This window comes from Microcaecilia unicolor, chromosome 4 (genome assembly GCF_901765095.1).
Source record: "Microcaecilia unicolor chromosome 4, aMicUni1.1, whole genome shotgun sequence".
NCBI lineage: Eukaryota > Metazoa > Chordata > Amphibia > Gymnophiona > Siphonopidae > Microcaecilia > Microcaecilia unicolor.
The window spans coordinates 209,748,949-209,775,615 of record NC_044034.1 but is presented as its reverse complement, the minus strand read 5'-3'; the positions used below and the strand labels follow the sequence as shown (position 1 = coordinate 209,775,615).

Sequence of the window (26,667 nt, the reverse complement as noted above, 5' to 3'; positions counted from 1 at the left end):
AACTTTTCAAAACCCGGCATTAATGCTGAGAGTTACAGCAGTGGTGTGGAACTGACATGCCAAGCTGATTATACGAGGAATATTACCTTTCTGGCTTTAGTGTAAAGGTCTGGTATTGCTGGAAGCTTAGTTCTTCTGTGTGATGGACTCTTAAGTACTGAACATGATGTGAAACTAGAGACATGAAAAAAAAAGTGTATTTTTAAAGCACTGTAAATGGACAAATCTGAAGGGTTTACTACTGTGCTTATGCTGAGATTTTGGGGTGGTTCTGAGTTGTTATTAGATTATTGTATTTATTTGGATTTAACTCACTTTTTTCACTAGTACCCAAGGTACATTCAAGTCCATTAGGTATTTCTCTGTCCCTGGGGGGGCTCACAATCTAACTTTTGTACCAGGGCTAAGTGAGTGCCTAAGATCACAAGGAGCTGCAGCCGGATTTGAACTCTCTCTTAATTTTTTTATTTTGCAATTTGTTCGAGTTTCAAATAAACATAACAGTGAATACATTGTCCCTAGACATCTTAATCCTATCAAGGAACCCATCTACCGCTACCTAAATCACAGAGCTAACTAACTATAAAAGGAAGCTATGTCTTAAACTACTATTGTCCATTCTTCCATGCCTTGCAAAGAATTACTCTCACCATGACCGCTTATTATCCTTCTTACTAGCCTATAAAGTGAACTCTCTTTAAAAAAAAATATTTGTGAATTTTACAATATACAACCAAGCAATAGACACTTGTACAGAAAAGTGATCAAATAGGAAAATTTAAATCCAAATCATAATATTATTACCACAAAGCATACAAATGTAACAGAAGAAAACAAATCACTCAAGTCCACAAAGTATGGATCCAAAAATACATTTAGGAGAACTTAAGAAAAATCTTAATAGGGCAAATTATATCAGCAGGTGAAAACAGGATTAAAAATAAACTAATCAGAACCCACAGCTACTTGCTGTGGCTCACCTGCTGGGCACTTGGTTGCTAAAAAAATGGTTGTAAGATGGGAAGGGTCAAAAAAGACAAACGTAAGAGATTGGTGTCTGATGACATACTTGCAAGGGTACCTTTAAAAAGAAGGTAACACCTATCTGAAGGACACGTGGCCTCAAAAGTAAAAAAATTGCCTTCAATGCTTCTCCCTTTCTCTAGAAAAGTCAAGCAATATTCTGATCTTAAGGTCCAAAAAAGTCTTTTCTCTATTTCTAAAATACAAAGGCTGATTGATGAAGTTGTAAGAGCTACTGTAGCAATCAATGTAGCAGGAACTGCTGTGTCATTGTCTGAAGACTCCAAAACAACTGAAATATCTAAATTAGATGTAGTTGGAACCAAATTTTGTTGAGTAGTGTCTTAGAAGGTAAATAATAAACTTGAGAAAAAGAGGGTAACTTTTTTTTTCCTTCAGAGATATTGAGTTTCCTTCAAATAGCATTTCCATATATTTCTAGGAGAAACTGTAAATACTTGAGGAAGATTCAAGATTTCAAGATTACATCTAGAGAAATTTTCAAGCATTTCATATTTGTTTCTCATAGACACATCCTTCTCAAGATTTTCAACTCAGTTTGACAAAGTTATATTAGAAACATCCTTATCAACATTTTGTTCCAACTGCTGCACATTTTGCTCTAGAACTTGTACTCTAGGATACAAAATCTTATCTAGATCAGAAATTAATTGCCAGATATTATCCAGGGTCACCTCAGCTGGCTTATTCAAAATAAATGCTGGCAAGGTAGTCCCAGGCACCATTGGAGCAGTATATAATGCACAAAACTCTGGCAAATATACCTCCTTGAACTTTGGATAAAGCCATTGCATCCTCTTCAAGAGGGCCTCTTGACACAGGGTTCCCACTTTCACTGTCTAGTTCCAGACCCTCTTGCAGAGGATTGTCCTGTGCACTTCCTGGCATGGGTACTGCAAGTGCTGTTACTGGTAAACCACTGCTTTGCGGCTGTGGAGGAGGAGTGGGGGGACCTCTCCGGTCAGGGCTCAGAGTAACATAAAGTTCTAGAGAGGCAGAAGACTCTCCCGACGTTTCAACCAGGCAATTCTCTGACCAAACTTGCTGAATCTTGGTTCTTCTCATGAAAGAATTTTTGGAGCTCAGTGTGGGTAGCTGCCTACTGAGAGGTCTGAACACAGAACTTGCCTCTTCACTGCGGCATAGAGTGGAAAATAATGCAGGATTAGAGAAGAACAAACACACGTTAGGTACATGCACCCACTTTGGATCCACCAACAGCCAATTATTAAATTCCTCTCTCCTTTTTTTTTTGGAATGAGTTTTAAGAAATTGTGGAGTCGGGGTATATAATTGAACCTATTCAATGTGTCCTTGACCTATCCAGGTACCAGGTTATGTCTTTTAGTATTGTCAGCTCTACGAGGGAAAGAAACAAATTGGGGGGGGGGGGGAGGTTAGGGGAGCCTTGGTCTTCATTTAAAGCCCTTGAGGGCCAGCAACTGGTCTGGTTTTCAGGATATCTCCATTGAATATGCATAGAAGAGTCCCATTGTTTGCAAATCTCATTTTAGTTACCTTGGAGGACTGGGAATGAAGACCACTGGGAGGTAGAGGGAGGATTGGTGAGAGGAATTAACTAGTGCAGGGGTTCTCATCTCAGTCCTTGGAGCACACTCAGCCAGTCTGGTTAGTGCAGTGGGCTTTGACCCTGGCAACCTGGGTTCAATTCCCACTGCATCTCCATGTGACCTTGGGCAAGTCACTTAACCCTCCATTGCCCCAGGTACAAAAAACTTAAGATTGTGAGCACTACAGGGACAGAGAAAGTACCTGTATATAATGTGTTCAGTGCTACGTATGTCTAGTAGCACTATATAAATGATTAGTAGTAGTAGGATATCACAGTGAATATACATGAGGTAGGAGGCAGTGCATGCAAATTTTTGTATGCAAATTCATGCATACGCATTGTGGATATCCTGAAAATCTGACTGGCTGGGTTTGCCTCCAGGACTGAGTTGAAAAGCAGTGCATTAGTGGATACTGAAAGGAGCAGAAAGAAGAGAGAAGGCAAGTTGTTGGAGCAGACAGAGACTGAAGATTAGTGTGAACATTTATGAGATGCCTGTTTTCTCTCAACTCATTATAGGGCTGGTGTTTGCAGGAAGGGTGTTTGGCAGGGTCACTTACCCCAGTGAGTAAGGGAGAGTAATTTAGTGGATCAGTAACCTGTTCTCTTCCTGTGCAAACTTTTTTTTTTTTTGCTGTCAGTGATTCTTTTTGTGGGTCCAATTTACACATTTGCTTTTGAGACCATATAAGCCCATTCTTCACATGTGGCCCTCCTACTGTGAAAAGTTCTAGTAGCCATTGCGGTCCTGGACAAAGTAACATTTTTTGCAGGTTCTCATATCTTGCCCAGCAGGGCCACTAAACACCACATGGTACTATGTGATCATTTGAGACTGCAGAGGTCCCTTCTTCAGTCACCTTTCCTTGCTGTTATTACTGCCCTGTTTATCAGTTAGGGGTTCTTTGAGGGTACAAAAAGAATTCGTTGTTTATCAGTGTTTTTGTACTATAGGTACTATTACTAGATACCTTTTCCAGTGGAATCAAATATATATGTTTGGGTTACTTAGCAGGATTCAGTGTAGAAAAAGCACAAGCGCTGAGTGACAGATACAAGGCAAACCAGGTGAAGACTGAGAGAACACTAGGGGAAGTGGTGTGTTTTGGTATTTCAAATTGTTTGCATCGAGGGTGTTTAGCTTTTAACCAGTTAACAGTGAGGTCAGTATTGCAAAGCTGTGCCACCACGCCCTTCTGCTGAACCTTTCCACTTCTCCCCAGGAGCTTGATGCTGTTTTTGTGGTCTTGCTGTACAATTCAAATTAGCCATTCTTGGATAGATGAGTGCATGTTTGTTCTATTCCTAAACCAAGAAGCATTGCTTTCTTTATCTTGTCTGTTCTCTCTGCTGCGCATGTAGTACTGTTCTAAGCATGCTTGGATTCTGTCTTTGTTTTACTGGCCTGTTCACTAATACATGTTATATGTGGCATGTTTATATAGTTCAGTGTAATATATTGTTTGAGTCTAGGACAGTGTTTTCCAAGTCCAGTCCTAGAGTACCCTTTGTCAGTCAGGTTTTCAGGATATTCACAATGCATATGCATGAACTTGATTTGTATACACTGCCTCCATTAAATGCAAATCTCTTTCATTCATATTCATTGTGGAGATCCTGAAAACCTGACTGGCAAGGGGTACTCCAGGACTGGACTTGGGAAACACTAGTTTAGGATACTCACCCTGACGATCTGTATGCAGACTTCCCCATAGGACACTTTGCTTCCTTGTCCATTAGCTACATATTCTGCTCCCCCAAGATTTCTCTCTCACCTCCCAAGGCCTGTAATGTGCAAAGAGATATCCAGCAGACACTGCCAGGACCCATTATAAACCATCACTCATCTTGACTTTCTCTGACTCTTTCCCTTTATCAATTTATTAAATCCAAAGTGAACAGCAGAGGTAGTGCAGGGATGGTAAAAGCACAGCTTCTGCCTTTCCTGTGGTGGCCCCACTGCTGCTTCCTTAGGACTGATGCAAAAAGCTACTGTGGGCAGAAGCACTCGCTTAATGAGGCATGTGTGCGCTTGTTACTGAATGCATGATGTGGGAAAAGGTTCAGTGCAGAAATTTGTTTGCATGGTAGGTAAGGGGACTGTAGGTTTAACTGCCATAGTGCAGATAAGTTTTTGACAGAGCACAACATGAAGTACAGTGCAAGAAATGTACCTCAGACAGAGTGAAAACAAGCCCTTTATTCATTGAAAAAAATAGTGGCTTGAATGGAGGCATTGGACTCCTGACTGTGCTGGTGAAGTATCATCTTAACACTGTTCATAACAATTCTGATACCTCCATCCTTCACTTGATCTGATAATTGGTCATAATACACCCTCTCTGAGGGAGTTCCCATGTCTCCAGAACCTGGTATCATACTTTGTTCTCTGAAGGAAACTTTTGTGCTACCTTGTTCTTATTGGTCACATAAAAGTGGAGTGGAGGAGTGGCCTAGTGGTTAGAGCACTGGTCTTGACATCCAGAGGTGGTTGGCTCAAATCCTACTGCTGCTCCTTGTGATCTTGGGCAAGTCACTTAACCCTCCATTGCCTTAGGAACAAACTGAGATTGTAAGCCCTCCAGGAACAGAGAAATATTCAGTGTACCTGAATGTAACTCACCCTGAGCTACTATGAAAAGGTGTGAGCAAAATCCAAATAAATAAAAAGATATCACCGTAGCAGAAGGGCAAATGAATATGATATAGCACAAGTGTCAAACTCAGGGTTGGGCATACTAGAAACAAGAATACCTCAAGTGGCCAAGGGAGCAAATGACAAAGCTGTAGAAAGGTAAAAGAGAGCAAACTTTCATACAGTAGAAGCCCAAAAATCCAGATTGCTTGGGGATTGGGTCAGTCCAGGTTCTCAGACAGTTCTTTAAAATTCATATGTAAGGAAAAATAAAGAGTTGAACAGGCAAATTTTGTTGAGTTATTAACAAATACAGAATGCTTCATTTATTGACATGGGTATATTTACAGGAAAAACGTACAAAGAAACTTAAATATTACGTCTCATTGACTCCTCTAGGGTCTATTTGTTCAGCTTCCACTCAAGATTCCAAGCGTTCCCAGCCTTAATAGCACAGATTCACAGTACTGTTCTGCATCCCAATTTTAATGTCTTCTCTACAGTATTTCCCCTCCCTTCCACTTACCCTCTTGCTGCTGTCCTCAGTCACAACTGTAAAGGTGCAGGCTTGTGATCATTTCCCTGGGCGTGTTGCTAGATTTGCTGGTTGTGTCCCCTATAACATAAACTTCCTGCGTCAGAGGGAATGGGACCGGCAGATCTAGGAACGATGCACCCAGGAAAATGGTCTTGTACCAGTGTTTTTACAACTGCATTTACCAGAAAAGGTTTGAGGTTCAAAGAGTCTGGCTTCTCGGGGGCCCCGGATTTCTCAATTTTGTGTGTCCAGATTCTCAGATGATCCGAGTTTCTGGCATCTAGGTTTTTGGATTTGTATTGCATTTACATTTACTGTTGGTATAAGAACAGATTACAGTTTTTTTTTTCATACTGGTGCATGGTGATTGGGCCAGCTGGTGATGAGGTTGGCTGCTGTTTCCCCCTCTCTTCTTTCCAAATCTCTGAGGCTGTGCAACCCTGTTTTGGGGCCTAGCAGGTTCTTGTACTCAACACCAGCTGGCTAGAAAATGGCGAGTCTGTTCTTTTCAGCTTAGGTATAGACGTAAAAGATGTAGCAATAATGGGGAATCTCATTTTACCCACTGCAGCAACAGTATTCAGTCTGGACAAAGCACATTTGCTTAATCTGATCTATAAGGCTAGTAGGATCCTACTTAATGAGTGGAACAGTGACCTACTGATTATATAGGTTTAGAGGCTAGAGTGTCAGGCAGAGAACCAGGCCAGTCTGGTCCAAATCCTGCTGTGACTCCATGTGATCTTGGGCAAGTCACAACCTTCCATTGCCTCAGGTGCATAATTAGATTGTAAGCACTCCGGGGACAGAAGGATACCCACTGCACCTTAATAGAACTCACCATGAGCTACAACTGAAAAGGCATAAGCAAAACCCAAGCACGTAAAACAAAAATGTGATGGGGAAGGAACTTGATGAGCATCAAGTCTTATATAAAATATGTATGGTACTGCTGAAGATAAATTTAGAAATATAGCCATGCAAAACAGCCATTGACCAGGCTGAGACAGTATAGTTTCCCTACCTACTTTGATGGGGACAGGGTAAGTAAGGAAGCCATAGTGGCAATGGGGAAGGGTGAATGAATTGACATTAGTACCCACAACATTTATTTAATTTATTTATTGGGATTTATTAACCACCTTTATGAAGAGATTCACCTTAGGTGTGGTGTACAGCAGGTACAGTTGAAACTTACAATTTTGTTAACAGCATAACAAGACTAAAATAACCAAGTATAAACATAAATACAATAAATTATGCAAACTTGACAATGGTAAATTGCAACCTAATAATAGAACTACCGTGAAACTGTGTAAAAAAAATATACACTTTTAACGGCACTGGAATTCAAATACCAGAGAGATAATACAATTAGCATATAACTAATGATACACCTAATAAACATGAATTAGAACATTCAACTAACATAGATAAAAGTACATAAGTACTGCCTTACTGGGATAGACCAAAGGTCCATCAAGCCCAGCATCCTGTTTCCAACGGTGGCCAATCCAGGTCACAAATACCTGGCAAGATCCCAAAAAAGTACAAAACATTTTATACTGCTTATCCCAGAAATAGTGGATTTTCCCCAAGTCCAATTTATTATTGGTCTATGGACTTTTTCCTTTAGGAAGCTGTCCAAACCTTTTTTTTAAACTCTGCTAAGCTAACTGCACATTCTCTGGCAACGAATTCCAGAGTTTAATTACAAGTTGAGTGTAGAAAAAAGTTTCTCTGATTCGTTTTAAATTTACTACTTTGTAGCTTCATTGCATGCCCCCAGTCCTAGTATTTTTGAAAAGCGTAAACAGACGCATCTCATCTACCTGTTCAACTCCACTCATTATTTTATAGACCTCTATCATATCTCCCCTCAGCCGCCTTTTCTCCAAGCTGAAGAGCCCTAGCCGCTTTAGCCGTTCCTCATAGGGAAGTTGTTCCATCCCCTTTATCATTTTTGTCACCCTTCTCTGCACCTTTTCTAATTCCATTATATCTTTTTTTTTTGAGATGCGGTGACCAGAATTGAACACAATATTTGAGGTGCGGTTGCTCCCTGGAGTGATACAAAGGCATTATAACGTCATTTTTGTTTTCCATTCCTTTCCTAATAATACCTAACATTCTATTTGCTTTCTTAACTGCCGCAGCACACTGAGCAAAAGGTTTCAACGTATCATCAACGACGATACCTAAATCCCTTTCTTGGTCCGTGAACCTTGCATGACGTAGCTATAATTCGGGTTCCTCTTTCCCACATGCATCACTTTGCACTTGCTCACATTAAACGTCATCTGCCATTTAGATGCCCAGTCTCCCAGTCTTGTAAGGTCCGCTTGTAATTTTTCAGAATCTTCCCGCAATTTAATGACCTTGAATAACTTTGTGTTGTCAGCAAATTTAATTACCTCACTAGTTACTCCCATCTCTAGGTCATTTATAAATAAGTTAAAAAGCAGTGGTCCCAGCACAGACCCCTGGGGAACCCTAATAACTACCCTTCTCCATTGAGAATATTGACTGTTTAACCCTACTCTGTTTTTTTTAATCTACAATAGGACACTACCTCCTATCCCATGACTCTCCAATTTCTTCTGGAGTCTTTCATGAGGTACTTTGTCAAACGCCTTCTGAAAATCCAGATACACAATATCAACCAGCTCACCTTTATTTATTTTATTTGTTACATTTGTATCCCACATTTCCCCACCTATTTGTAGGCTCAATGTGGCTTACATAGTACCGGAGAGGCCTTTGCAGGCGCCGGTGTGAACAAATACAGGGTGATGTTGTGGTAAGATCAAGTTCATGTGGCACAGCCACATTACGGAATCGAAGAATGGGAGAGTTGTGTTATGTCCATTACGTGCTTTAGTTTGGTTGTGTTTCAGAGATTAGGCATTTAAGTTGGATCGGTAGGGTATGCCTTTTTAAACAGGTTGGTTTTTAGTGATTTCCGGAAGTTTAGGTGGTCGTATGTCGTTTTCAAGGCTTTTGGTAATGCGTTCCACAGTTGTGTGCTTATGTAGGCAAAACTAGATACGTAAGTTGTTTTGTATTTAAGTCCTTTGCAGCTTGGCAAGTGCAGATTTGATAAGATCGTGGTGATTCGGATGCATTTCTAATTGGTAAGTTGATCAAGTCTGTCATGTAACTCGGGGCGTCTCCGTAGATGATTTTGTGAACCAGGGTGCAGATTTTGAAGGCGATGTGTTCTTTGATTGGGAGCCAGTGTAGTTTTTCGCGGAGGGGTTTTGCGCTTTCAAATCGCGTTTTACAAAATATAAACCTAGCTGCCGTGTTTTGAGCGGTCTGAAGTTTCTTTAAGGTTTGTTCTTTATATCCCGCATAAATTCCATTGCAGTAACCTAAGTGGCTTAGTACCATTGATTGTATCAGGTTGCGAAATGTGTCCCTCGAGAAGAATTGCTTCACGAGTTTGAGTTTCCACATTGAGTGGACACATTTTCTTTGTTGTGGATGCCACTTGGCTCTCTAGGGTTAAGTTACGGTCCATTGTAATGCCGAGGATTTTCAAGCTGTCTGAGATAGGAAGGGTGTGATCTGGGGTGTTGATACTTGTGGGGATGTCCACGCTGTGTTGGGATGAGAGGATGAGACAGTGAGTTTTAGTTGAAATGCATTTGCCCATGAATCCATGATGTTCAGGCCGAGCTTGATTTCATTGGTGATTTCTGTCAGTTTGGTTTTGTAAGGAATGTATATTGTGACATCCACATGTTTGTTGTATGATACTAATGATTTTCTACAATACAGTTTACCATAAAACTGAGGGACCAAGTGCAGATATATGATGGGAACAAGATGCGTGGTACAGAGTCAGGATAAGTTACAGTATGTGTAGGAAGCTAGTCCAGATGCAGAATGAGTGTATAGTCAGTCACCCTGTGTATTAAAGGCTTGGAAGAAGAGCCAGGCTTTCACCTCCTTCCTGAAGTAGATAGTCCTGAGTTATACGTAGCCCCTCTAGGAGTAAATTCCAGAGCACAGGGGCTACTCCTGAGAAGGCTTGCTGGCGGGTATCACATTTATGTGAAGGTGGCCCCCTCCTACGTCCTGCAAGCTATGGAGGTAATTCTCAAAAGGACACCTAAAGTTAAGAACATAGGATAAGAACATAAGAGTAACTATACTAGGTCAGACCAGTGGTCCATCTAACCCAGTATTCTGTCTCCAACTGTGGCCAAGACAGGTCACAAGTACCTGGCAGAAACCCAAATCATGGCAACATTCCATGCTAAAATTTAATATATTTTATCCTTCAGATCTGAATCCCCAGTGTGACACTATATTGGAGTGATGTGTTTGATAGTTTCTTTGTTATAACTACACACTCGTTGCAGATTGTTTATTTGTGAACATTCCATGCTACAAATCCCAGGGCAAGCAGTGGCTTCCCGATGTCTGTCTCAATAGCAGATTATGGACTTTTCCTCCAGGAACTTGTCCAAACCTTTTTTTTAACCCAGATACGCTAATTGCTGTTACCATATCCTCTGGCAAAGAGTTCTGGAACGTGGCTATTCATTGAGTGAAAAAATATTCCTTCCTATTTGTTTTAAAAGTATTTCCATGTAACTTCCTTGAGTGTCCCCTAGTTTTTGTACTTTTGCAACGAGTTAAAAAAAATCAATTTACATTTACTTGTTATGCACCACTCAGGGTTTTGTAGACATCAGTTGTATCTCCCCCCATCTGTCTCTTTTCCAAGTTGAAGAGCCCTAACCTCTTTAGCCTTTCCTCATATGAGAGGAGTTCCATCCCCTTTATCATTTTGGTCGCGCTTCTTTGAACCTTTTCTAATTCCACCAGGATAGTGCGCCCTAAGGGGTAAATTCTATATATGACGCTGAAGAAAGCGCTATTCTATAAGCCACGCTTAAAGATAGGTGCAGTTTATAGAATAACGCTTATGACAGGGAATCATGCTTAACTTTAGGCGCGACCATTTGTACTAACTGAAACGTGTATCTTGTTCCGCCCACGACCTTCCAATTTCTGTGCCTCCTTTTTCAGATCACACATAAATTCTAATTAAATGTAATTAGTACCAATACTTGTTAAAAAGCCAATTGGCACTAATTACCTTGTTCATTTAAATTGCACAAACAGTTTTTGTTTCCTCATAGAATTAGGGGGTAAGCGCCTGTTCTACAATGACAATTATGCATGTAATTGCTATTATAAGATACTGGTGTAAGTCCCTATTTGTGCACATAACTTTAGGTGTGCTCACTTATGCCAGCTCAATAGCTTGTCATTGCATATACCGAACTGATGTCAGTTACGCGCATAAGTGATAGTATTGTATGACCTGTGTGTGCCAATCCTGGGCATGCCTTTGTCTCACCTATGCCCCTTGCAAGTCACCTCCCCCTTGCAAGTGCACACTCTGGATTTTGTGCGTGCTGTTTATAGAATACTAAAGGGCAGTTATACATGCAAGCTAATTGGAGCCAGTTAGCACGAATTAACACCTATAACCTAGTGGTTAAGGCCTATTAGCATCCAATTAAACAATTAGTTTGTTTAATTGTCTTTATTAAATTTTTTATCATTTTACATTCATATAAACAATAAATGTAGAAAACTTAGATATTATTTTACAAATCTTCAATAAAAGAAAAGGAAATTGTAGTCTAACGTTTTATCTACAATATTTGAGATCCAAGAACAAGGTAAAATTAATAAGAAACAAAAAAGATATAATGAAAGAAAACATATAACAAGTTTTCCCCATACCAAGAGCAGAAGGTCCACCAATATTGCAATCAGGCTACAACATTATCCCCTGAGACAGCTCCAGGGAGTTCTTTCATTCGTTCTCTACTTTCAACAAAATCTTTAAGTTTCTTGGGGTCAAAAAAGAGATATGTACTTGATTCAAATAATATAATACATTTGCAGGGAAATTTGATAAAGAAGGTGGCTTCTAGAGCCAGAACTTTTGACTTAAACATCATTAGTTCTTTCCTTCTAGCCAAAGTCTCCCTTGCCATAAACAATTAGGTTATGTGCATGACTTATTTTATAATCTGAGTGTGCAAATTTGTGCGTTAGTTGGAAATTTGGAGGCATATTTTCAGAGCACTTGGACTTGCAAAGTTACATAGTAATCTGTGGAACTTTGGAAGTGCTTCGAAAATGAGCTGTTTGGGCACAAGCTTTCTATAATTAGGGATTTGTGTAATGCTATTGAAAACTATCATGTCTGTGACACAGCTGTATACCATGCTTGCAAGGTGACCTGGGATGAGGAGTCAGGAGCAGCAGCGAGGGCTGCATGCCAGTACTTGCTGGTCCAGGCACTGCTCATGGGCTTTGGGTTTGACACTTTGTGATATAGAATACGGGGGAACACAAGGAGAGAGTAGAAAAAAGGTGGAATGAGTGCAGAGCAGGGAGACAAAGAGCAGATGAAAATAAAGGAGAGGAAGAAAAAGAGATGGAAAGAAAAAAATAAAGAGAATGAGTTCACAGGAGAGTTAGAGAGAAGTGAAAAAAAATGAAAAAGAGTGAAAGGGCGAAGTATGAAAAAAATCAGAGGATCTGGGCAGCATGTGCAGAGCAGAATGACAAGCATTTCTAAAAAAAACAGCAAAGGAAAAGAGGTCTTAGCTCGCACAGAACACACGTTAATATACACATTCCTGCAAATTTTATTTAATGTGACTAGAGTTGTGCATGCAAATTTGAGCATATTCTGATTTGCATGCACAATTCAGTTAACCAACAAGCCAATCAGTGCCGATAATTGGATGTTAAGCAATTTTTGGCACTAATTGGCACTAATTAGAATTTACGTGCACTACTTAGTGTGTTCTATAAAGTAGTCCATGTAAATTTTACCATGTGGATCTCAAAAGTGGGTGTGATCATGGGAGGAGCATGGACTTTCCTAAAATTTACGCGCAGTGTTATAGAATAATCTGTTCTGTGCCTAAAGTTAATTGTGGGCATTTACACCAGCTTTTCATTGGTGTAAATGACTGCACCTAAATTTTAGGCATATGGATGGAGCAATGCGTATTCTATTAGGTGCGGTTTATAGAATACGCGTAGGCATGTTTTCCATTCGTGCTGATGTCATCAGCATGTTCCAGGTTCAGCCGGCCCCTAGAAAAGGTGCGGGGGAGGGGGGAGTGTGGGCAAGCCTAGGGGACTGGCTGCCAAGATAGTACATTACAACGTGGAGGATTCGGCGGGCCTGACACGCTAGCGCTGCCATGAGGCTGTGTGGTCTGCCTGCAGCCCCCCGCTGGGTGCGTAGAGGGACTGGGACATAGTGGTGGCCGTGACAGTGTGTGACTTCACTGTACTGTACACAGCACATTACTGCACATTCCATGGCTGACATGGTTCAACTAATAAGAACTTAAGTGTTGCCATACTGGGACAGATCGAAGGTCCATCCAGCATCCTGTTTCCAACAGTGGCCAATCCAGGTTAGAAGATCCCAAAACAGTACAATACATTTTATGCTACTTATACTAGAAATAAGCAGTGGGGTTTCCCCAAGTCCATCTTAATAATGACTTATGTACTTTACTTTTAGGAAGCTATCCAAACCTTTTTTAAACCCTGCTAAGCTAACTGCTTTTACCGCATTCTCTGGCAACGAATTCCAGAGTTTAATTGCACATTGAGTGAAAAAATATTTTCTCAGATTTGTTTTAAATTTACTACTTTGTAGCTTCATTGCGTGCCCCCTAGTCCTAGTATTTTTGGAAAGAGGAAATAAGTGATTCATGTCTACCCGTTTCACTCCATTCATTATTTTATAGACCTCTATCATATTTCCCCTCAGCTCAACCTGTTCAGAGAGCAGCCCCTAAGACCAGAAAGAGACATGGGACATGGGATGGGAGAATGTTACAGGAGATTTAGTGAAGCAGAAATAGTAACAAAACACTGAAGTCCAGTGAAATCTGCCACACTGTTTGTGGTGGAATGATTTTTCCTGGAAAACCCTTGGACCTGTTATCTGTGACAGGAACTAGGCCCCAGGAATGCTCCCCCTGCCTCTCTGCTCTGAATGAGAGGAAATGGATTGTTTAGAATTTGGTTTTCCTGCTGCCATAGAACTGTAAGATTTGCTGAGTGAGATGACATGTGCACTGCCTCCGCACATACTCGGCATGAAAGATTCATTCCTGACCCTGGTAACTGTTTCCCTGGGAGAATTCTGCACATTGCTGAATTTGAACAGAATTTCCCACCTGTGCAGAATTAGTCAAAACTCGGCCAGAAAAGCTGAGAGATGCTTGTCCCATGCTTTCTTGAATTCAGATACAGTCCTTGTATTCATCCCCACTGGGAGTCCGTTCCACACATCCATCGCTCTTTCCATAAAGAAGTATTTCCTTAGATTACTCCTGAGTCTGTCCCCTTCCTCCTTCATCCTGTGCCCCTTCATTCTAGAGCTTCCTTTCACTTAAGAGATCTGCCTCATGTGCACTTGTGCCATGGAGGTATTTAAATGTCTATCCAAACTATACAAAATTTTATTTATTTATTTCTGCATTTGTATCCCACATTTTCCCACCTATAGGTAGGTTCAATGTGGCTTTCTAAAGTCTGAGGTAGATAGGTTCTTTGTAAAACAAGGATCTTGGTTACCAGTTTGTGTAGAATTAGGTTGCAAGGGTCTGAAGTAAATGGTTTGCAGTTTTTGTAAAACAAAGAACTTGGTTAACAGTTTGTGGAGAACCAATATAGTAACATACATAGTAAATGATGGCAGATAAAGACCTGAATGGTCCATCCAGTCTGCCCAACAAGATAAACTCATTTTACATGGAATGTGATACTTTATATATATATATATATATATATATATATATATATACACACACACACACACACACACACACACACACCCACCCACCCACCCGAGTGTTTGATTTGTCCTTGCCTTTCTCAGGTTGACAGTTTATAAAGTAGAATGAGAGTAGTAGTATAACAAGCTTTATGTTTCATAATTGCCTCAGTTGGGTGTTTGGGATGAATTTGGTGATGGGGCTCTAGATTTTTAATTAAGATCTTTAAGTCTGTCCCCGTATGCTTTATGACAAAAGATTGCTGACCATTTTAGTAGCTGTTCCCTAGAATGACTCCATCCTGTTTATATCTTTTCAGGGGGCAGTCTCCAGAATTGTAAATCAGGGTCGGTGAGAGACAAAGTTGGGCCTGGAGTAAACAATCTTAAGGGCTCCCCCATACTCTTCTCCCCCCCCCCCCCACACACCAACCAAAGTAATTTTATCTATCAAACATAACTCTACCTCAGCATCTGCAGTCTTTCTCTCCTGTTGCGCTTGCTCTGTGTGCCGGTCGGGACCGGGTTATCGAGTTAACTCTTGAGCCTTCTGCTGCTGAAGACCCTTTTTGCCACGGTGCCGTAGAAAGAGGAAGTAGTCACATTCAGGAGGAGAAGGGACGAGCGAGGTAGGAAGAAGGACCTGCAGTGCCAGAGAAGACAATGAACAACCCGCGAGCAGGAGACCAATGAATGCAACCTCCTTCTGCCTGCTCGGCTGCCTGTGCCACTATCAGGAAGCCTTGCTGATGGGAAAGCAGCGCCGGGCCCCCCTTGGAGGCCGGGCTTGGGAATTCCTGCCCCCCCACCCTTGGCGACCCTGTTGTAAATGATGGTCTCACCAGAGACTTATACAGAGGCAGTAGCACCTTCTTTTTTTTCCTGCTGGTTATTTTTCTCTCTGTGCACCAAGCATCCTTCTGGCTTTTGCCATTGCTTTTTCTACCTGTTTTGCCACCTTAAGATTACTAGATATGATCATCCCTGGTTTCTGCTCTTCTTTCATGCACAGAAATATTTCACCCCCATACAGTACTACTTCCTTATGATTTTGCAGCGCAAATACATGAGGGTTAAGTGACTTGCCCGAAGTCACAAGGAGCTGCCTGTGCCTGAAGTGGGAATCGAACTCAGTTCCTCAGTTCCCCAGGACCAAAGTCCACCACCCTAACCACTAGGCCACTCCTCCACAGAATTTAGCAGAATTTTGAAATAGTGTGTGCAGAATTCTCCATTGTTTTGAACAGAGTTCTTTCAGAAGTGGCATTTAGATGGTTTGAACAAGAAGCCCTCACTTCCATATATTCATAGGAACTGAACCAGATGACAACCCCAGACCAAGTAAAATATTCATAGGGTTTGTGCAAGGCTAGAATTTTTCTTCCTGTCTTAACTACTTTAAAATTAAGGACACACCCATGGTCTCTGGGTCCCCTGAAACCTTTATATCTAAACAAGCCAGTAGACAACGCCCAGACAAGGATACAATCAACCCAACTAGCACATCCTCCCTATGTAATAATGCCACCACTCAGCAAAGTTTACAGCTTTCAAAATCTCACTATTTCTTTCTGTTTCTGCCATTTAAACGTTTCCAGAGACCACTGTATTTCGGTGGACCATCAGGATATTTCAGCCTTCAGATCTCTTGTAAGAGATTTCCTGTGTTGTGATGCATGTGTGAGCCTTCTCTGTACAATACCAAAAAGAGTGAGAAATAGAACTGGGCTGCATTTTTAAACTGGATTTCAGGCGTGCATAGTTTAGTGACCTCATTCCCAGTTATGGTGCAGTCTTTAATTATAGTTCTATACTGTGATATTTTGCACTCCAGAAAAATGTTGGATTACAAACGACCGTTGTGCCAGGTTGTCTGTGATCAGGGCAGTCACTGGAGAAAATGGTGCCCATGGTTAGGGTTGCTTTGGCATCACCCTTTCTGTTTAAGCTTACACATTTACAGACTCACAAACTGATTGTAAAGAGCTGCCCTGGTGCCCAAGGCAGTCATGATTTCCTAGTTACAACCCTTCCACTCTAGATGGTATCTGATTGGATTGGGATGGTTCAGGTACAGTTGAGTGGTCCAGTCTTTGTGATATTTATTTAAAACACAAGCAGAGGTGGAATACTATTTAGCAAACTTATGCACAGCCAAAACATATTAGGAGTCAGGAAATTTTATTTTTATCTTCTCTGTTTTTGACTTGTTAGGTTTTTTTTTTTTTGCTTTTTATCATTTTGCTACATGTGGTTTAGTTTTTGCCTTTCTTTTCTCTTCTTACAGGCACACGCCTTGCACTCCCCCCTGCCCCCCCCCCCCCATTCTTGCCCTCCTTCCTGCTCAAACCTTTTCCTTCCCTCTAGACCCACACTCTGCATATTCCCCCACCCCCTTCCAGTCTGTTCTCCTAAATAGTGTATGAAAGAGGCAGTATATCAAATTAATAAAAGATAAACTATCTCCCCTTAGCTTAGTTCTTCCCGCTTTCTCTCAACAGGTTTTTACTCTTCTTCCATCTTCCACCTCTCTCTTTTTTGCTTTCTCCTTACTGCAGACATTTTCCTTCATCCAGCTGCTTCTCTCCTCAGGCTCTTTCACCCCTTCTAGAATTTTTTTTTCTCCTGTAGTTTTTTTTTGTCCCTCTAGAACAAGGATGGGCAACCACAGTCCTTGAGGGCCACAACCCAGTCAGATTTTCAAGATTTCCACAATGAATATGCATGAGATTGATTTGCATATACTGCTTCCATTATGGAAACTTGAAAACCCAACTGAGTTTCCCACCCCTGTTCCAGAGTCTCTCTCTTTAGACAATCTACGTACTATCTTCCCAAGCTAGCAACTTCATCAGTGCAGCAGTGGCATCTTTATTTGGGGCCATGTCCAAGTGGCAGCAGTGTAATTTCTCAAACTCAGGGTTGGTGACATCTCTGCCTGGGCTAGTTGGTGATAGTATCTTATCATGCATAGGTAGCCTGGGCTTGTGCTAGCTACCAGTTTTAGTCCCCAAACCTTGATCTCTGGAATGCACTCCCTGAAAGGCTTTGCTCAACCCAAGACTCTCTACTTCAGGAAGCTGGTGAAAGCTTGGATCTTCTCTCAAGCCTTCAATGGAAGAAGCAATTAACTTGCAGGTTGCACACACAGAAAGACTAACAGCGGCTGCACATACTGTAGCAGTACTTGCTTACCCACTCCCAACCTAGCTGGGATTATATTCATGCACCTTTCTGACTTCACATGCAACGTTCTTCAAATTAGTCCCATTATTTTCTGTTACTGTTATCTCTCTGTCATATTTGCTTACACCCTGTGCTGGCTAATAAGATGTTTTATTGCATATTGTGTTGACAGTATGGCATAGTATGCTACATTTCACTATTTTCTGAATATTTTTACTGCTGTAATTGTCTGTTTTCTAGGTTCAACTTATTCTTGCTTTACATTGCCATGGGTAAAGTTTTTCAAAAAGGTGATAAATCCAAATAAATAAATGGATAGAATTGAATAAAATGTGCATCACAAGTCAGATGAAAAGGCCCACCTAGCCCAGAATCCTGAGAATGCATGCAGCAAACACTTAGAGCAGTGGTTCCAAAACCTGGTCCTGGAGGCACCCCAGTCAGTCAGGTTTTCAGGATATCCACAATGAATATTTCCTGAGAGAGATTTGCATGCAGTGGAGGCAGTGCATTCAAATCTCTCCTGAATATTCATTGTGGATATCCTGAAAACCTGACTGGCTGGAGTGCCACCAGGACTGGAATTCACTGACTTAGAGGTTACTGTCTAAGAAATGGGGCATGTGTAGATTTGTTCATCCCTATCGGACCCTTTGAGTATTGAGCAGTCATGAATATGGCATACATTGAATCTAGGTAAATTTTTAACAACAGGCTCTCTCCCCGGTCCCCCTCTGCGCCCCCCAAAATTGCAGAGCTGGCTTTAGCTGGGGGGGGGGGGGGTCCCAGGTTCCAATCTAATTAATGTTTAATGTGGGATAAAATGCCATAAATAAGTAAATAAATATAAACTTTTAATGTTGAGCACCTGATTTTCAAAGTGAACATATTCCAAACACTCTAATGAAAATAAAATGATTTTTTTTCTACCTTTGTTGTCTGGTGACTGTGTTTTTCTGATCATGCTGGCCCAGTATCCGATTCTGCTGCTATCTGTCCTCTTAACTCCATTTCCAGGGCTTCCTTTCCATTTATTTCTTTCCTCCTTTCTTCTTCATTTCTGGTCCTCAGCTTCTGCCTATTTTCTTCATCCATGTGCAGTTTTACTCCTCTCTTCCTTTCCCCTCATCTCATCTTATCTCATCTCCTCCCTCATCTCATCTCTCCCTTCCATCCATGTCCAGCATTTCTTCTCTCTCCCCTCCTCTCCCCTGCCCTGCATGCACCCATGTCCAGCAGTGACCCTCCTCTGCCCTGCCCTGCCCTGCATGCACCCAGATGTCCAGCAGTGACCCTCCTCTCCCCTGCATGCACCCATGTCCAGCAGTGACCCTCCTTTCCCCTGCCCTGCATGCACCCATGTCCAGCAGTGTACCCTCCTCTCCCCTGCCCTGCATGCACCCATACCCAGCGACCCCCTCCCAAGTTGGTTCGCGAATTCTTCTCCTCCCTCCCGATCTGGTCCCTCACCGCCTGCTTGTTTTTTGAATTCTTCGGGGCAGGCAGTCTTGCCTGCCCACTTCCAGCGCCGACTGTCCTCTCTTGCCGATTCGCGTTTCAAAATGGCCGCCGAGACTTCAGCTGAAGTCTCGGCGGCCATTTTTAAAGCGCGAATCGGCAAGGGAGGACAGTCAGCGCTGGAAGCGGGCAGGCAAGATTGCCTGCCCTGAAGAATTAAAAAAACAAGCGGGCGGTGAGGTGGATCTGGAGGGAGGGAGGAGAGCCAGAGCCAGCTCGCTATTTTCAACAACCGGCTCGCAAGCCGGAAGAAAATTTAACAACCGGCTCGTGCGAGCCGGCTCCAGCACACCACTGTTTCCATCCCTACTGAAATTGATCTTCTAGTTGATGTATATCAACAATCAAAGTGGTCTCTTCATTAACGTTGAAGAAGACAACCACCACAGAATCTTCGCAGCCTGCTCTCTTCTAAAGTCTCCATTGCAAGTAATATAGTGGAGAATGGGTACAAGATTTTGTACAAGTGGTATTATACATTTGGACTGTGAGCACATATATGGCACTGGCTTGAGAGATTTTTGGCATAACTGCAGCGAACAGGGCACCTTTTTGCATAGCTGGTGGATCTGCATGTGTAAGTCTTATCTCTTAACAGCAGGCATGATAGGGGTAACACTTGTCAAGAAGCTTGCATACTCTTTATTGAATGTTGGAACACCTGGGTTGTGCGCTTTCACTCGGTGACTGCTGGGTTATATTGTTATGGCTAGCAGCAGACCATTCCTACTTTGGCTTATGTGATTAGTCATTAAATAGTCATATTGTAATTTATCTAAGCTAATGGCTCTGAACTGGAATTGACAGAGATTTTGCTAAAATATGGGATCCCGTCCGGGCTTGAAGTGGATGACTGATTGCTAGCTGCTGTTTTGTGGGATAAAGTTCTTTTACTCTATATATGTCGGTCTGGGGATTGGGGGGGGGGGGGGGGGGGGGGGGGGGAGGGAAACATTCTGCTGGTTTTGTTTGGGGATAAGGGGAATAGCGGTTTAAGGCAGCCTATAAGTGAGAATTAACACTGCATTTCATTTTAAAAAATCACTCAAAAATAGTTACAAAATAAACATTATAAAGTCACACACACAACAACCCTGGAGGAATCCAAACTGCCTCTCCCCCTACCTGTACCTCAACTTCTGGAGACCCATAAATCCCAAGTGAATATTACTCTGCAAATCTACATGTCAGAACCTTTAATTTGGTACTTCATTTGCTTTGAAAGGTTTTATTCCTGTAAGATTGAGGGTGAAGACTGCCACTTTTTTAGTTTTTATAAACAAAAACATCAGAATTAGTGGAACAGTCAAGCAAATGACATACTGTGGTTCTTCAATACATTGCCATAACTTAGAAACATGATGGTAGATAAAGGCCAAATGGCTCATCCAGTCTGCCCATCCTCCATAACCAATAACTCTTCCTTTTCCTAAGGGATCCCACGTGCCTGTCCCACACTTTCTTAAATTTTGTCACAGTCCTCGTCTCCACTAAAGGAAGAGTTAGTGGTTATGGAGGATGGGCAGACTGGATGGGCCATTTGGCCTTTATCTACCATCATGTTTCTAAGTTATGGCAATGTATTGAAGAACCACAATATGTCGTTTGCTTGATCTGCTAATTCTGATGCTTTTGTTTAAAAACTATAAAGGTTTTTAAAAATGCAGTCATCTTCACCCTCAATCTTACAGGATTAAAACCTTTCAAAGCAAGTGAGGTACCAAATTAAAGGTTCTGACATGTAGATTTGCAGAGTAATAAGTGATTTATGGGTCTCCAGGAGTTGAGGAGTAGGTGGGGGAAGGGGTAGTTTGGATTCCTCCAGGGTTGTTGTGGGTGTGACTTTATTTTATTATTTTATTTTGTATTTATTTTTGAGTGATTTTTAAAAAAAAATGAAATGCAGTTAAAAAAAAATGAAATGCAGTGTTAATTCTCACTTATAGACTGCTTTTTTTTTTTTTTTAAGCAAAAGAACAATTCCCAAGAAGCAGTGTGATTTTTGTCAGACTGTTTTCCTCAAAGTTTGGGTGGGGCAAACACAATCCAGGCTTTAAGTTCTTGGAACACAGAAATGAGAATTGATTGAACTGAGCCTGTCTGCATGTTTTAAGCAATGTGCATGGTTATTGATATTTACATAACCTTGAACTCTGGTGGTTGACTGAGACTTAATGTCAGTGAAAACAACATCATTAGCTGTAAACCTCATGAGTTTTTGCCTTGTCTTCCATAAAAAAATGTCCATTTTTTAAAACCTTGGTTATGCTTTTTACTTCCATACATTCTGTGATTTTTAAATTCCAGAGATGAACTTTCAAAGCCTTTGAAAGCCTCCTCACTTAGCTGTTTTTTTTTTTTTTGTATTATGGGCACTGACTGTGGGAACAGACAGGGGTTGTGAGATCTCAGAAGGTATGTCTCATGGAGGATTTTTCTTCTTGCAGCCAGTCTGCCCTGAAGGGAGGAAGCCCACAGTTCCACAAGCCATTGGCGGTGACTGGATGGAAGACCTCAGCTGCCCCTGAAGACCGGGGCAGCTCTCGCTTATTGGAAGCCGAGTCCAGAGGAGCCCCAAGCACAGAAGAGAGCCAGCAGTATGAGCCACCGTGCTATGATGTCTCTCGCCTGCGAAGTTCTTCTGTGGAGATCAGGGAGAAGGGCTCAGAAATTCTCAAGGAAGAACTGCTCAAAGCTCAAAAGGTAGAGTCATAGAGGTTGGGGTGAAAGAGAGGCAAAAACTAAACAAAAATTGTATATTTTCTGCTATGCAGGAAAAAACAAGGTACATACACACACATACACCTCAAGAAAAACAGTCACACTCTGTTCTTTGTTGTGTGCTGTTATTACCCTCCTAAACCAGTCTGGTAAATATCAGTCATTTCCTTGTCATCAAGCAGATGAAGCCATTACGTATGGGTTATGTCCATCAACCAGCAGGGGAGATAGAGAGCACTCAAACTTTCACAGTGCCCTCTTGGCCAGCTAGCTCCACTGCCTCTTCAGTATTCTCTATCTCCCCTAGCAGGGTGACTGCAGCTTGTTCGAGCTCCAGAAAAATCTGCCGGGAGGTGGTTCCTGGCTTGCCAGTTGTTAACCGGGGTGTTGGAGGCTATAGCAGCTTCACTTTAAAGACACATAGGTTAGCCCTTTCCCTGCCTTACCCATACCTCTGTGGATGTGGACATATTGCCTTGCTTTCCCTGTCCTTTCCCACCAACAGTGGATGCAGGCATATAGGTTTGCCCTTTCCCTGCCTTTCCCACTCATCTGAGCCTCCGGAGTCTTCAATACCTCTGCTTTCCTCACAGCTTTAAAAAGAAAAAAAAAAGAACAGAGGTTTTTGACCTGATTTTCAGCAGGATCGTAGTTGTACACTAGATCCTTTGAGGTAAGAGTGTTTTCCAACTCCTCCGGGGTGGGCCCGCGATCGGGGCGATTTTGGCGCGAAACCGCCATTTTGGATTTTACCGCCATTTTTCGGCGATGGCTGCGGACAATGTAAAGCGCTGTTCCACTTGTGGCAAGCGCAAATCAGCAGCAGGGCTCTGTAAATCGTGCTGTACTGGCGTAGGAGCCGGCCCGAGCATGGCGAGCGATGTTTCTTCCCGCTCTGAGCTGGCAGCGGGCGCCATTTTGCTTACACCGCATGGCGCGGCCTCCGTTGACACGGAGAGACCTGAGCCGGGTGGGGCACCTCGAGATGAGGTTATTTCAGGAGTGGCTGGCACCGGACAGGATTTGGGTACCCAGGGTGAGATTTTCTCCCTGGATTTTGTGCTTTTGCTGCATAAAGCATACATGATGAAAAGAGCCCTTCCTCAGGGGTCGCCTGAGGCTCCTCTGATTGCCCCCCCCCCCCGATGGATTCTGGCCTGGGACTGCCCAGTGAGGCTTTTTTCCCGGATGCTTGGCCTAAAGATAAGCGCAGAAGGGTTAATTCCCCTTCAGATTGTGGTGCACCTTTTTCCCCCCCGTGGTCGGGGTGTGAGGATTCGGAGAACTCTGACAGACGTTCTTGGTCTGAGGAACCAGAGTCAGGTGCGGATTTACCACAGGATCTGGATGATCCCTCCGCGGTGAGGATTTTCCACCGTGATGAGCTGCCAGCGCTTATTTCAGATACCCTGCAGGCCCTCTCGATTGAAGATCCTGACAGTGGCATGGCCTCCTCGGGTAATCCCAGGATGGCTAGTACCAAGAAAGCTGCTCGGGCCTTCCCTTTGCATGACTCCATCCTAGAGCTTGTTTCGGCTCAGTGGGCTGACCCCGAGGGACCTTTGAGAGTTTCCAGGGCTATGGGGCAGTTATACCTTCTGCGTGAGGGGCATTTGGCTCGTTTTCAAATGCCTTCAGTGGATGCCCTAGTCACTGCGGTGACAAAAGAGAACTACCCTCCCTGTTGAAGGAGGTGTTGCCCTGAAGGATGTTCAAGACCGTAGGCTGGAAACAGCATTGAAACGGTCCTTTGAAATTGCAGGTCTCACTGTTCGGGCGTCTGCATGCAGCTGTTATGCTGTTAGAGCCTGCCTAGCTTGGCTGCAACAGGCAGTGGCTCAGCCCGGAGATGGAGCGGAGCCCTTCTTGGATGTGGCTCCGCGGATGGAGGTGGCCTTGTCCTTTCTGGCTGATGCCCTTTATGACCTTGTCAGAGCTTCGGCTAAACAAATGGCAGTAGCAGTGGCGGCTCGCCGTCGTCTGTGGCTACGACACTGGGCAGCGGACATGGCCTCTAAGCAAAGGTTGGTGAAGTTGCCTTTTCAAGGACTTCTCCTATTTGGTGAGGAGTTGGAGAAAATTGTGAAAGGCCTGGGTGATCCAAAACCCCAGCGCTTGCCCGAAGATAGGCAGAGGCCTTCCTCTAAGGGCCAGGCGGTCCACTCCTCGTACAGACCTCGCTTCCGTGAAGCTAGAAGGTACTGCCCGGGGCGTTCTGCTGGGTTCACTTCACGTGCCCGTGGTCAGCAGAGGAACTCCTTTCGCTCGGACAAGCGTTCCGCAGCTGGTGGCGCAAGACCAGGAGTTCAGGGGCAACCCTCTCAATGATGGTGCGCCGGCCCTCTCCTCGATGCCTGTCATCGGAGGACGGCTTTCCCTCTTTGTCGAGGAGTGGGCCAAGATTTCCTCAGATCAGTGGGTTCTGGACCTGATCAGAGATGGATACAGAATAGAATTCAACGCCCCAGTAAGAGATGTGTTTGTGGAGTCCCGATGCGGTTCTGCCGTCAAACGGGCGGCGGTGGAGGAGACTTTGCAAGGTCTGATTCTGTTAGGGGCTGTGACCCCGGTGCCTCCCGCCGAGCAAGGCTGCGGCCGATACTCCCATCTACTTTGTGGTGCCGCGAAAAGGTGGGTCCTTTCGCCCTATTCTGGACTTAAAAGAAGTGAACAAGTCCCTGAGAGTGCGGCATTTCCACATGGAATCCCTGCGCTCCGTCATTGCGGCGGTACAGCCAGGAGAGTTTCTCACGTCTCTAGACCTGAAAGAAGCTTACTTGCACATACCGATTTGGCCCCCGCACCAGAAGTTTCTGAGGTTTGCGGTGTTGGGAAAGCATTTCCAGTTCAGGGCCTTGCCTTTTGCCCTCGCCACAGCTCCCTGAACCTTTTCGAAGGTAATGGTGGTAGTAGCTGCTTTTCTCAGGCGAGAAGGTATCAGGGTTCACCCGTACCTAGACGACTGGCTCATCAGAGCAGACTCTGCAACAGAGAGCTTACAAGCTACAGCCAGAGTGGTCTCAGTACTGCAATCTCTAGGCTGGGTCGTCAATATGGCCAAAAGTCACCTGACCCCTTCTCAATCTCTAGAATTTTTTGGGGCCAGGTTCGACACAGTCTCGGGCTATGTGTTCCTACCCGAGCTAAGGCGATGCAAGCTTCAGAATCGGGTCCGTCTGCTCCTGAGGATGCCCCGCCCGCGAGCTTGGGACATTGTCCAGCTGCTGGGATCGATGACAGCCACGATGGAAGTGGTACCCTGGGCGAGAGCGCACCTGAGACCTCTACAGTATTCCCTACTCCGGAGATGGTCTCCTATTTCTCAGGATTACCAATGCAGACTTACTTGGCTCCCTGCGGCCCGACTCAGCATGGAGTGGTGGCTCTCGGACAGCATGCTGCGGCGAGGAATGCCGCTGACGCTCCCCGTTTGGTGCCTAGTGGTAACAGATGCCAGCCTGAAGGGCTGGGGCGCACATTGCAAGGGGAAGCATGCCCAGGGTCTATGGACACCTGAGGAGTTGGAGTGGTCCATCAACCGCCTAGAGTTGAAAGCGGTGTTTCAGGCGCTTCTGGCATTTCAAGTGACCCTGGAAGGATTGGCTGTCAGAGTGATGTTGGGCAACACGACAGCGGTGGCCTATATAAATCGACAAGGCGGAACACAGTGCAGAGCACTAGCCGCGCAGGCCGAACTGATTTGCCACTGGGCCGAGCTGCATCTTCAGTGTCTGTCGGCAGCTCATATTGCAGGTCAGAGCAATGTGCAGGCCGATTATCTGAGCAGGCATCAGATCGATCCAGCAGAATGGAATCTGGCAGACGAAGTATTCCTGCAGATCTGTGCCAAATGGGGCAAGCCCGTGATGGATCTAATGGCGACAAGTGCCAATACCAAAGTCTCATGCTTCTTCAGCAGACGGAGAGATCCTCGCTCGGCGGGGTTGGATGCCTTGGCTCAACCCTGGCCTCCGGGTCTACTTTATGTGTTTCCCCCATGGCCCTTGATAGGGCGCCTGCTCTTGCGGATTCAGCTGCACCCAGGAGAAGTGGTCCTCATCGCCCCGGATTGGCCAAGGAGACCTTGGTATGCGGACCTCCGACAGATGCTCCTGGAGGCTCCTCTGCCGTTACCTCTGGTACCGAACCTGTTGACTCAGGGACCGGTAGCCATGGAGGACGCCGGCCGCTTTGGTCTTACGGCATGGCTATTGAGAGGGCGCAATTGAGGGATAAAGGTTATTCCAATAAAGTTATTTCCACTCTCCTGTAAGCCCGCAAGCGGTCCACTTCCGTGGCTTATGCTAGGATTTGGTGCCTGTTTGAGTCTTGGTGTGCTTCCAGAGCCATTGCTCCAGTGCGGGCTCCTGTCTCGCCGATTCTGGACTTTTTGCAGGAAGGTGTACAAAAAGGCTTGGCCTATAATTCCCTGCGGGTGCAGGTGGCAGCGTTGGCCTCCCTTCGTGGTAAGGTGGAAGGCGTGTCTTTGGCTGCTCACCCAGATGTGGCACGGTTTCTTAGAGGGGTGCTTCGGCTCCGACCTCCAGTGCGAGCACCCTGTCCAGCTTGGAACCTGGGGCTAGTTTTGAAAACCATGCAGGCATCTC

General features: G+C 43.8%; 1 protein-coding gene across 1 annotated transcript in view; it reads left to right on the top strand.

Annotated features, from left to right (window-relative positions):
• RAB3IL1 (RAB3A interacting protein like 1) overlaps nt 1-26,667 on the top strand; it is a 119,714-nt gene that overhangs the window by 1,034 nt on the left and 92,013 nt on the right. The window contains exon 2 of the mRNA XM_030201185.1: nt 21,787-22,042. Within this exon, the coding sequence (XP_030057045.1) occupies nt 21,787-22,042 (256 nt within the window). The remainder of the gene's footprint in view (nt 1-21,786; nt 22,043-26,667) is intronic.